Source organism: Polypterus senegalus, chromosome 4 (genome assembly GCF_016835505.1).
Source record: "Polypterus senegalus isolate Bchr_013 chromosome 4, ASM1683550v1, whole genome shotgun sequence".
Taxonomy (NCBI): Eukaryota; Metazoa; Chordata; class Cladistia; order Polypteriformes; family Polypteridae; genus Polypterus; species Polypterus senegalus.
In genome coordinates this window covers 62473940-62487277 of record NC_053157.1, presented here as the reverse complement: position 1 = coordinate 62487277, position 13338 = coordinate 62473940, and the positions used below count along the sequence as shown (strand labels likewise).

General features: G+C 35.7%; 1 protein-coding gene across 4 annotated transcripts in view; it reads left to right on the top strand.

The window, feature by feature from the left end:
- The window catches only part of tjp2a (tight junction protein 2a (zona occludens 2)), a 237816-nt gene that overhangs the window by 120328 nt on the left and 104150 nt on the right, over positions 1-13338 (top strand). Inside the window, exon 1 of one of the 4 annotated variants that reach the window (XM_039750758.1) lies at positions 5310-5563. The exons of the other annotated variants lie outside the window; for them this stretch is intronic. Within the exon in view, the coding sequence (XP_039606692.1) occupies positions 5540-5563 (24 nt within the window). The 5' untranslated portion in view covers positions 5310-5539. Of the gene's footprint in view, positions 1-5309; positions 5564-13338 lie in introns of those variants that run through there. 4 annotated transcript variants of the gene reach the window in all.

Sequence of the window (13338 nt, the reverse complement as noted above, 5' to 3'; positions counted from 1 at the left end):
TGTATGAGTGATGACCTGGATTAATCTGGAGTAATTATTGTCTCTACTTTTTTGTTTCTCCCCAACTGTCACACCTATACTTGATGCACCTGCAAAACATTAAAAGTATATAACAAGTGTGGCTGGCATATGTAACATCCATGTGCTGTACACACATGAAAGCAATAAACTTCCATCCCCCATTTTTCTAAATCAGTTATCCATTTCAGTTGTCTGTCTCCACAGAAATAGGCATATAGGGAGAGCCAATTTATGATCCTTCTTTGTTCTAGCCTGCATGCTATCAAAGCTAGTAGCTAGTACTGTGCCCCTTAGGTTTTGAATCTTTGGCAACAAGTTAAATAAAGTTTAAACCTGAAGTTAAATCATGAATTGCCACATTCATTTTAAAATATAAAGCTTTGAAACCTAATTTACCATAGTGCCTCTTTACTACAAGGAGTTTGCTAGTATTTCAACTTGTTACGCCTGTGTATGTTATTGTACTAGGTTTTCACGGTAAACAATTTTCCACTTTGTGTCTGTTTTTGGACCAAAACAGCAATTGACTCAAAAAAAATCAAAACTGTATTTAAACTGCTTTAGGTCTTTTATAACAATAAATTGGTCACTCATTGTATATTATACAACTTTTTTATAGTGAGTGTTACAGTAAAACGGAAGCCTATAATCAACCCTTGTAATCGTGTTTCAGGTCAAGCAAAAACATAAATATTTACGAGAAGCAGATTCATTAAATTGTATTTATTGAATATCAATCCAAAGACAATCCACATACAGTACAAGTCTCTGAACTGGGAACTTTAACCATTTTTAGGTAACGGCTCTACTGGGTACAGTTTTGCTTGGGAGCCAGCTTGTATTTTTCATTCCAGTAGTATTTAAATTTTCTGGAAGAAATGCATGCTACAGTACACAGGAGCAGAAGTATAACTTAACTGTTAGGAGTTTTACTATACATATGTGGAAGTGCAGGATGATTTGAAACAAACCTCATAGCATATTTTTACACACCTGACAGCATCAGAAAGATAGCAGCAGTTTGATTGGTTGGTTCCCAGACTTTTTAGCTTCATTGCTTTTGTTTTTCACTAATTTGATACCAACTTTCCATAATTTTTTGTTATTGAGGCAGTTTTAGAAATATGATTGAATATATGTTAATAAGAAAAAACATATTTTTGGCAGCCAAACCTGTTTAATACACAGAGTTTCATTTTGTTCAAAATTATTTAATTACTTTTGAAGTAAATAAGAGTGGTGTTACTGTACAAGTATTTTGTAGGTTCTACTGTCTCACCAGTCTTACTGATATTGTTTTTTTTTACCAGTGAGTATAATATGTAGATGTACCAGGGGTAAATATTGACATAGAGGCAGTGTATCAAAACCATGAAGCATTTCCAGAATATATTATGAAATAATAGAAGTAAGCAGACATTTACAGAAAACTTTATGGGGATTAAAAAGAAATTTTTGTGTGTTTCAAGGTTAAATGTTTTGCTCCTACTATACATTAATAGTGTTACTTGACCCATATTGTGGTTACTCCTGTGTAACTTAACAAAGTATACCAATTTTATTACAGTTTGTTATAATTTTGACTTTACTCCTCCAGAGTCATGTCATTTGAAACTTCCTCCTTGCAATCTTGTCTCTATCCAGACTTGCCTGGGGTTCTTTATCTGTAACTGAAAACCATCTTCTGGTCTCTTAGATCTATCCACGTGACTTGTTCGACATCTGAGCCAGCTCTCCAGTATGTAGTAACTGATTTACGCTGCAGTATTTTGTTTAATCCCTTGGGATTAATAAAGTATCTATCTATCCTATCTATCTATCTATCTAATCCAAATGTTTAGAACCCTGCAGACTGCTATAGAAACAAATTCACTTTTGTGCAATTGACAATTAACCTTTGGCCTACTTCTGAGCAGCCTTGTTCTTGAACAGTACATTTGCTATATTTACTACAGTGCAGTCCATATATAGCACAGACATCAATTTTTTTTTAAATCTGCTACTTCTTCTAGTTGTGTCCCTCCAGGTATCAACAACATTCTTCTTGTTTGCATTGAAAATCTCTTATTAGTATTACATGTAAGCAAATTATGACCTTTTAGCCACTGCCTCCACTAAGAAAGCCAAATGCACCTAGTAGGTCTTACTTCCACAACTAACAAAATGTTAAAGAAAGTTTAACAGGTACTGGTTACTTTCTTGACAGTAAAATTACAGTGCATCCGGAAAGTATTCACAGCGCATCACTTTTTCCACATTTTGTTATGTTACAGCCTTATTCCAAAATGGATTAAATTCATTTTTTTCCTTTAGAATTCTACACAAACACCCCACAATGATAATGTGAAAAAAGTTTACTTGAGATTTTTGCAAATATATTAAAAATAAAAAAATTGAGAAATCAGATGTACATAAGTATTCACAGCCTTTGCTCAATACTTTGTCGATGCACCTTTGGCAGCAATTACAGCCTCAAGTCTTTTTGAATATGATGCCACAAGCTTGGCACACCTATCCTTGGCCAGTTTCGCCCAGTCCTCTTTGCAGCACCTCTCAAGCTCCATCAGGTTGGATGGGATGCGTCGGTACACAGCCATTTTAAGATCTCTCCAGAGATGTTCAATCAGATTCAAGTTTGGGCTCTGGCTGGGCCACTCAAGGACATTCACATCCTTTGATATCTTGGCTGTGTGCTTAGGGTCGTTGTCCTGCTAAAAGATGACAACACATATATATATCCCTCCACTACTCTAAAAAGTACCATTTTATATAAAATACAATATTAAAAAGTTTGCATCTCTTTATTTATTTCCTTGGAATGTGCAGTGTTTATTTATTCCAAGCACAGTTTTGAGAGAGAAAAAGAGAGAGAAGTTGGGAGGATGCGCAAAAAGCATGTTGACACTCCCACCGCACAACAAACCACCTGGATTGGGACCCGAGTGCAGCGGGTGACACCTCAGCATCACACTGGAACAGTGTGAGGCTTTGTTTTTTTTATACAGTTGCTGGAGTGCCACCAACCCCCAAGTTTTCGCTGTTAGTTGGAAAACCTGCTTGCAGGACTGAGTGCAGATTAATGTCATACCCAGAGTGAAGCAACTGCAGGTTCTGAATTGTAATTTTATTAAAGTAGCAGTCCCTTAGCTTCACAATCAGATGTTTTCAACCGTTTGAAAAGCAAATGAATAATAAGGGTAAGTTAAGATTATAGATGCCCAAGTGTATTTTGAAGGTGTGCTACTTAAGGCTATGTCATATTTGGCAACCCTTTCAGTGATTTTCAGTCATAGGCTTCATTTACATGATCTTAGTGAGTCAGAGGCAGTCACCAACATTCTCCCAATAAGCCAGTTGCCCAGTGTGACATTTCCAGCAGTTCACTCTAACTAGTCTGTGACTTGCTCCAATTAAATCAAAACAGGTTTAATGTTGTCTTTAGTTGTGGGGGTGAACTGTGTGTACTATTAACCAATGAATGCATATCTGGAAGTACAATGCATAAAATGCAGCAACAATAAATAAAGACCTTGGTGTCTTGGACTGCACAAACCACACAAACAGAAGGGGAGCTTGTCTGCCTGATATCGCTTGTTTTACAGAAAATGACAGAACAAAAAAAATATATGAGTGCAACTGTATTAGAAGATTAGTGCTTCGATAATAAAAAGGCACCACTGAGAAACTTCTGATCTTAAGAAATGTCATTTTGTACTCGGGATAAAATGTGCCACTGTGATTAGCAATGAGTTGCGTGATACCAGAACAGTCAGTAGTCACCTATAAAAGTGCTGACATTTTAACCTACATGGTCTTATTGATTACCATTGAGTTGCACAACATAATTAAATCTTGCTCTGATGTCCACCTATCTTCAGTGACTCATTTATTTATTTATTTTAGCAAAGCTGACATGTTTACCTCACTAAACATAATTGCAAAACTACCATTTTATTAATTTACATAGGCGTGAAACCGCAGAATTACATAAAACTTTTCACTTTTGTAGTTAAGAGGTCATAGTCAGAACAACAGCTATTAAGTGTTCAATTTAATAATTTTTGGCCTGGATATGAACATAGCAGTAACAATACACTTGTATTGCTGTGACATATTTATAACTGTTTTTAGAATGAACAGATAGCATGGTGACACAATGATCAGTGTTTCTTCTGGACAGGCTTTGATTCTCAGCCTTGTCATGCTTTCACTTTGTCCATGTGAGTTTTCCTTTCATTCTGGTTTCCTAAAAGGGTCAAGTGATGTTGGTGGTTCTAAATTGGCCTATTTCTAGCAGGTACTGGGGTGTGTGTGCCCTGCGATGGACTAGTTGTGGTTTGAGCCTTGTACCAGATATGGTCAAAATAGGCTTTTGCTCCCCATCATCCTGTAATGAGAGAAGCAGAATGGATTAGTATTCATGATGGACAAATGATATAATGTTTGCCTATTGATTTAGACTCCTTGTTGTGACAGAGCAAATGCTTATTATTAGTTAGTGTGGTATCAGTGGGAATTTACTTGGTTATTATTAGCTGTTTTGTTGCCAATTGGATTTTTCCTGTGGTGTTCCATGCTTTCAGCAGAAATATGCTTACAAGTCCATTACTGCTATACAATCACTAAGTAAGAACTGAGACTTTATGCATTCTGTACATATATAAATTTGTGCTTGCATTAATGTTTTTCTTATATATCAGAGATAGATATTGTTTAATTTTTGAGTGGCACACCTTAGTTATTGCAATATCAATGAAATGGGCTGACTCACCCCTGTGCAGATTTAGCCAGAGGCCATGGCTGTTGTGAATGTCAGCCCCCATTTTTCCTCTCTTGTGTGCATTCATCTTCACAATCTCAATTCTCTAAACATATACTGCATCTCTTTTTGTATTGATTAAGATCTCTTTAAACACTTGTTCCTTTACCTTTTTTTGACAAATTTGAAAAGCAATTAAAACAAAACATGTTTGACTTTCTTTTCTAAATGTATTATAGCTATAAGGTTAACAAAACAGGTTGCCAAAAGATGTGCTTTTTTTCTTTTTCACCTTTCTGTAGAGAGACAGATAAAAATGAGAACAATACAGCACTACAAAGTCAGGAGTGTTTTAGAAGTGCAATAGCCTTCAGCATATTTACATATGAAAGGCAACCTAGATAAGGCATGCTGATCAGATTACCTTGCAACTAGGTGCGGAGCGCTTTAATTGGTCAAGCTTGAAAACAACACCAGCTATGTTAACACCCTTCTGGCTGCATTTGATTAGTTTAAAGAAGATTGTTGGACAGAACTAGATTGTAAAAAGCATTGTTTGTGTGTGTGTTTTTCTTTGGCACAAAGAGGAGCAAGCCTAAGTGTTTTCATTCAAAACAATGTTGGTTATGGGGATTAATAAGTTTTGGACAAGAGGCCGCTTTGTAAAGGTTTAGTATATGAGTTGTGGATGTATTGCTCTATGAAAAGTCAGAGGAAAGAAAACTTTTTGATATAATTCATATTAAACAGAACTTCAAAATGACTGTCAGGTTTCAAGACCAGGTAAGTCTTGTCATTACCTTTAATTGCTTTTATTTTGCTGTATAAGCACCAATATACTAAAACAAACAACTTTAAGCAAATTCTGACTGAAGTGAGTGATCAGTTGTAAATTTTATTATGTAGATTGTGTTGTTTTTAATGCTGAACCTTATAATAAAAGTATTTTTGTGCTTGCTGTGGTGGGATGGCTTGCGCAAAAGCAAGTAAATTAATGAGTTGCTTTTTCAACTTTTTCTGTCTTTTATGATCATTGTTAGGTGTCGGTCATCTTTTTGTTTAAAGAAACAGAACATTATTAGTAGTAAATTGAAATACAGAAAAGCCATAAATAGCATTTAATGTCAATTTGAATGCTTCATTCAACCACTCCGTTGGTTTCACATGAAAAACCCCACACATCACAAAAATGGAAAGGGACGTAGACAAAGAAAAAAGTGGAACCAGGAGAGGACACTTCACATGCCTTTATGCATTAGAGAAACTGTTACAAACCACTCCTGATTACTTAAACACATTAAAACATTTGTTAACTTTAATTCCCCGTACCCTTTCCTTGTCCAGATCTATGCTCTGCTATTTGTCTTTCTGATCCTCATTTTTCAGGTAAAGTGATATTTGGCTTTTCCACCATCATCAGTGCGCAGGTGTTCAGTGTTATGAGCAACATTTATAAGGATGGGAAGAGCTCTCTCCATGTCGTAAAATGCAGAGAAGCTGCCCTTCCTGCATTATAACTTCCCCTTACAGGAATAGAAGTATTACTTTGACCATTTTATTTATAGTAGCAGCCTTTACAGTAATTGAGATTTATTGTTGTATTTGTTTTGTAAACAGTACAGATTTTAATATAATTTTGACAGTACAATTTTAAATGTTATTCATTTATTATATTGTTTTATTTAATTATACTGATAGTTTCATTCATAGTTATATTGTTATGGTTGTATATGCTGTTATTAATTTTTATGATCTTAATAATTGCTAATTGACACGTTTTATACATATGTAAAATAATCTGATTTTGTATGCTTATTTTGTTATAAAATATAAAACTACTTGAATATATTTGTACTTTTTTTTTAACCAGAGAATGGGCTATTTATCTATCACTTATGTCAGTTATAAGAAATCTTTTTTTTTTTTATATAAATGTTTCATGCTGTATTTGCTTGTTTGTAAGCTTTTGTGCTGACGTCCTTATTTTCACATTTCAATGGGATATTATACTAGAGTACCAGCAACAACCCTATAAAGGGTAGTCCTTTTAGAGACATGCAGTTTACATAGAAAACTTTTATTTGTTGAAATGATGCTTGCAGTGGACAGCTATACTTCTTTATAGGTAATTTGAACTTTACACTAGATACTGTACCACAGTGTTTCTAGTGAATGAACTGGGATCCTTGCTAACTTACATACTAGGCAGGTAACTGTGTGTTGCTACAGTTGCTATGTCTTCTCTTTGTTTACTTTTCTCTGGGGCTTCTACTGTCCTCTTGTACAATAAAGACCTGCTGCTTGGTTAGATGACAGTTTTTCATATTTGAATGAGTCATTGATCCTGTGATGGACAGGCAGTTCAGCTTGGAATTGTTTTTTGTCTTGTGACTTGCTACTGGGTTATGCTTTAGTAACCTGTGTCCCTATACTAGAATAATACATTTCAGGAAATGTTTTCAAATTTTTACCTGGTTTTAAAATTAACCCTTAACTTCTCTCACTGGTGTATTTTGTACACCAATCTTATTTTTGTCCAACATCCTTTTCCTTGAGCCTACCGGCAGCATCTGTCTTCTATCCTCTGCTTGATCCACTACAAGTACAGTGTCGCAATGGTTTCCCTCCAGTGTTCCACAAGCCAGTTTTATGACTGGATGGATAGTTGCAAGTCCCATTTGGTGCAGTTGGTACACTACGCAGGTACTTCCATATTTATGACAACGATGAGATGTTCTTTTTGCAATGACTTTCTTTGCCAGGAACATTTAAAAACTGAAGTGGATAAAAGTGTGACTGGTTACGAATAAGCATTGGAGAAGTGGATCACATTTATTTTCAGATAGTCCATTGTGAAGCTATTCAGTAATTTGATATTAAATTACTTTAAAAACATGTATAATTTAAAATTATTGCATTTTATATTACAACCTCACAACTTGCATATAAATAGCCATTTTAACACTGGTGCATAAAGTACACTGCACACGTACTCATGAGATGAGAAATTGTGCGAGTAGTTAAAGGTTAAATCTCTGGCATGTAATATGTAAAAAGAAGAAAGCCACCTTAATATATATGAAAATGTTATACCATGCAAATACTTTTTAAAAATTGTATAGGATTTATTTAAAATGGTGAAAATGTGCATATTTCACTTGCCCTATCATATTCTTGCTTGACAGACCCAACCCCGTCCTTGGTCTTGCTATTTGTGATTAAACCTTACTCATACTTAAACAGATTAGACAATGATTTACTTGAGTTAAAGAGCTTCAGCCAAGGGTCATTTTAATCATGTCTTTTGGAGATCACACAAAGCACTGCAGACGTATTTAAAGAATATGGTCTGCTTTTACCCTGGGTGATCTTAACTTGTCATTTAATGCTGATTTCAAATGTTTAGCAAAACAGAAATGTGTAATCTATAGACTACCAAACCACATTTATTTTATTTAAAGTGAGACACTGTTTTCCCCAAATTATTTTAGTGTTTCTACATTGAAAAGTCTTTCATGAGTAAGCCATTTTGAGATGAACAAATCTGAAATGTCAAGAGAAGTTCAAAACTAACATGAGTGTCGTTCCCTAAGGAGCATGCACAAGCCTGTGTTGGTTGAATTATTGCAATGTAACATTGCTTGCTCATAATTATTTGGTTTTTTTTTTCTCTGAGTTAAACTCTCTTCCCAGTTTTCTTCACCGATTTCTACATGTGAGTAATCTTTAGCTCTGTCATTTCCAGCTTTTATTCAAGCTACTGCCTTTAGTGGTTTACTTGATAGGGTTTTTTTATCCTTCAGAGCCATGTTGAGCGGTAGTCACCAGACATCATCATACTGCTACAAAGTAAGAACACTGAAATAGTTTTAAGATAGTGTTATAGTACAGGGTGCGTCCTGTTCTCTGCTCCCTCAGTATATTTTCTTTATGTGGAAGTTAGCTGTGCATAGAATGTGTTTTCTGGCTTTGTAATTGTATGTCAAAGTGAAAGTTGTTTCAAAATGAACTCCAGTCTAAAACAGATAAATAAACACCTGACAGTATTTTTGGGTGTCTGTGTGTTTCTGTATTTCTCAGTTTTTTTCCCTACCTGTAAACAAGCAGTAAATTGTTTAAAAAAAAAACCAAAAAACCATTGGCTGTTGGTGTCATTAATATAGCTAAAGCTATTGCGCTATAAAGTGCTGTTTGTTTTATTTATATATATAATATATATATGTTGGGAGGGGGGAAGTGTTTGAAAATATATTTGTAGTATTGGAGTTTGTGTTTTCTTATAACAGGAAGGGCAAGATGGTGGTGCAATAGTTAGCAAAGCTGCATTACAGCTTCAGGAGACGTTTTGAGATTGTCAGTCCATTTCAAGTCAATTTTAATTGTTATTGAAGGTGGAAAATTAAATCCCCCTTTCATAACGATCTCAAACTCTACTTGAACCGTAATTTTTGACATACATTACATAAAAATTAAACATTGCCTATAACTGTTTTAATGTGTGAGTTTAGTATTCTTGAAGTTAAAGGTTAGGTTTGGTATTTTTAAAATCAATATTATTTTTCCACAATCATGGAATACATTAATTTGTCCTGGAAATTTGCCTTGTTAATTGAAGCATTATTTATAGATTTAAAAATCCTATGTCACCACCATCACTTGCAGTGATGTACAGTGGGACACTAGAACTGTGTGTAAAACAAAAGCGAAAACTCGAGTATACCCAATTAGAAACATTCCTCAGTCCTCCTGTTCTTGAGACAGCACAGACATCAGAAATGTCCACATTCAAATCATGTTAGCTGAAACATAGTGTCATGCTTCAAAGTTACCGATTAATTTTATATGTGATGTTATTCCTTAGCACTTTTAATTTTGACTACAGTTTCTTTTATATTGGCAAAAAATATAGTGCCAAGAACCTGGTAAAAATGACATCCAGTTGCATTTTTTTTTGCCTTAGATACTGTATATTTTATTGAAGGTGAAGGTGTATCTTCTGAACTTAGAAACTTTATTGCTTTGAATTGTTTTAAGGCTTCTGCTTTAGGATTCTTGTGTTAATTCATTAACTTCCTTAACTAGAAACATTTTGATAGCATATGAATGTATGCCACATTTCTGAAATAATAATTTCAATTAAATATTGAACCAATCCTCCTAGGCTATTTTTTACAATGGTGGTGAATTTACACTTGCCTTATGCATAATGTTTAAATGAAGCTGTATTTCGTAATTAAAAAAAAAATGCATCTTGCCCAAGAGACTTGCATTTGTGACTGGTACATTGTGCCATTTTTTGCCAAGTTGTTTCTCTGTCTGAATTACAGACATTTAGTATTTTCCTCATGAGCAATGGCATCTCTTGACTTTAGATATATTTGAATATATTAAAACAATTAATGTGTTCACAAAGACAATGCCTTGCTGGCTTAATAAGCAAAGAAATTGTCATGAGCTGAAATGTTGCTTGTTCAGACAAGTGTTGTTGAAGACAGATTTACTGCAGAAGGCTTCTTATGACAGCATATTAGCCATTAAGATATCGAGTCATCTTTTCAGATGTTAATTGCAGGTGTATTAAACATTAGACACTGCGGTGGACTGCTGCCTTGTCCACGGTTCTTTAATACTTTGTGGTCAGTGCTGCCAAAGTAGACCGTGGCCCCTTATGACCTTGAATTTGGATTAAGAATATCTGCAAATGTTATGTTATGAGGTATTATCAATTAATGACCCTTGATACTGAGTGTGAGAGGTTTTTAGTAATTGCATAATTGCAGAATGAGACTAGCTAATTATGTCATGAGTTTTTTTTTTTTTAACCAGATATGTTTATAAATCTGTTTGCTAATGCTCTATTATTTAATATAATGAGTGTAAATGTATATATACACGTGTGGATATGTAATCTAGTGTAGCAAAGTGGTTTCCTCACACCTTCAGGAGCTTGGCTTTGAATTCTTTTGCGGAGTGTGCATTTTGTACCCATGAGTTTTCTCTGGATTGTACAGTTAGGTCCATAAATATTTGGACAGAGACAACTTTTTTCTAATTTTGGTTCTGTACATTACCACAATGAATTTTAATTGAAAAAACTCAGATGCAGTTGAAGTGTAGACTTTCAGCTTTAATTCAATGGGTTGAACAAAAAGATTGCATAAAAATGTGAGGCACATAATCCCTTTATTTCAGGGGCTCAAAAGTAATTGGACAAATTAAATAACTGGAAATAAAATGTTCATTTCTAATGCTTGGTTGAAATCCCTTTGCTGGCAATGCTCTGCAAGGCCTTTACTGCAGCGGCTTTCAGTTGCTGTTTGTTTGTGGGCCTTTCTGTCTGAAGTTTAGTCTTCAACAAGTGAAATGCATGCTCAATTGGGTTAAGATCAGGTGACTGACTTGGCCATTCAAGTATTTTCCACTTCTTTGCTTTAATAAACTCCTGGGTTGCTTAGGCTGTATGTTTTGGTTCATTGTCCATCTGTATTATGAAACGCCGCCCAATCAATTTGACTGCATTTAGCTGGATTTGAGCAGACAGTATGTCTCTGAACAGCTCAGAATTCATTCGGCTGCTTCTGTCCTGTGTCCCATCATCAACAAACACTAGTGTCCCAGTGCCACTGGCAGCAATGCACACCCAAGCCATCACACTGCCTCCACTGTGTTTTACAGATGATGTGGTATACTTTGGATAATGAGCTGTTCCACGCATTCTCCATACTGTTTTCTTGCCATCATTCTGGTAGAGGTTGATCTTGGTTTCATCTGTCCAAAGAATGTTTTTCCAGAACTGTGCTGGCTTTTTTAGATGTTCTTTAGCAAAGTCCAATCTAGCCTTTCTATTCTTGAGGCTTATGAGTGGCTTGCACCTTGCAGTACACACTCTGTATTTACTTTCATGCAGTCTTCTCTTTATGGTAGACTTGGATATCGATACGCCTACCCCCGGGAGAGTGTTGTTGACTTGGTTGGCTGTTATGAAGGGGTTTCTCTTCACCATGGAAATGATTCTGTGATCATCCACCACTGTTGTCTTCCAAGGACGTCCAGGTCTTTTTGCGTTGCTGAATTCACCAGTGCTTGCTTTCTTTCTCAGGATGTACCAAACTGTAGATTTTGCCACTCGTAATCTTGTAGCAATTTCTCCAATGGGTTTTTTCTGTTTTCGCAGCTTAAGGATGGCTTCTTTCACCTGCATGGAGAGCTCCTTTGACTGCATGTTGTCTGTTCACAGCAAAATCTTCCACATGCCAGAACCACACCTCAAATCAACTCCAGGCCTTTTATCTGCTTAATTGATAATGACATAACAACGAACTTGCCAACACTTGGCCATGAAATAGCCTCTGAGTCAATTGTCCAATTACTTTTGAGCCCCTGAAATAAAGGGATTGTGTTAAAAAAAATGCTTTAGTGGCCTCACATTTTTATGCAATTTTTTTGTTCAACCCACTGAATTAAAGCTGAAAGTTTGCACTTCAACTGCATCTGAGTTGTTTCATTTAAAATTCATTGTGGTAATCTACAGAACCAAAATTAGAAAAAAGTTGTATCTGTCCAAATATTTATGGACATATTTATGTATGGTTTTTCTTTTGTGTCTCAAAGATGCATACATTAGGTCAGATGGTTACTGTTGTGATGTGAAATTTTGCATACAAGTTGATAAATATTTTGTATGTCTTTATTTGTAACTTAGACAAAGCAATGTAATATTAGTGTTACATTATAGATAATAACAGCAATGGTTTGACACTCCCTTATATGAATGAGTCTCTCTGAATTTTATGACAGGGTTGGTGGAAGTGCCTCAAATCAGTTTGGCTAATAGTTCTCTGCTAAAGTCTCTGTCAACCCCCACAGGAAAGCCTGGCTGCCTAACTGCTAAGCTTTAGATTAACACATGGTTTGGAAGGCAGGTGTGAGGCTTTTCTGTCCCCCCATTGGTCTGAAGTGTGGCTGTTTGGAACTGGCTTGTATCAAAAACCTTTAAGTGCCACGACACCCTATTGGTTCTAGGGGTTGGACAGAAAACCTATAAATTTTCTTGCTTTACCTCACTCTCTCTCTCTCTTACCAAATGATGAATGACCATCTGTTTTGATTTGGGAAAATGGTTCAAGGGATTAGAACATAAGTAGGCAAAGAATCAGAGAGAAGAGGTCCGTTACTTAAATAAAATTTACTTATTCAATTATAACGTATAAATACATATGAATGGGTTATAGAAATAAATATATATGCTTAAAGAGACAAACTTATACTTACAATAACATACATACATACAGTAACATACATCAAAAGACCCAGAGCCATCATCCTAGACCAGTAGACTGAGGGAGCCCGCATGTCAGTCTCGTCAGAGGATCAACCCCGTGTGCCTTTTATCAGATACCGGGCGGTTGCGCCTTTCCCCACGGTTGAGCATCCAAAGAAACTGAGGGCGGAACCTTCCCTTATATACTAATTAGGTGTCCTTGCCCAAAAGCGGCCTACGTGGAAGCAGTGTATGCAGAAGTGATCAGTTTCTCACACCCCTCCTTCCACGGGACACG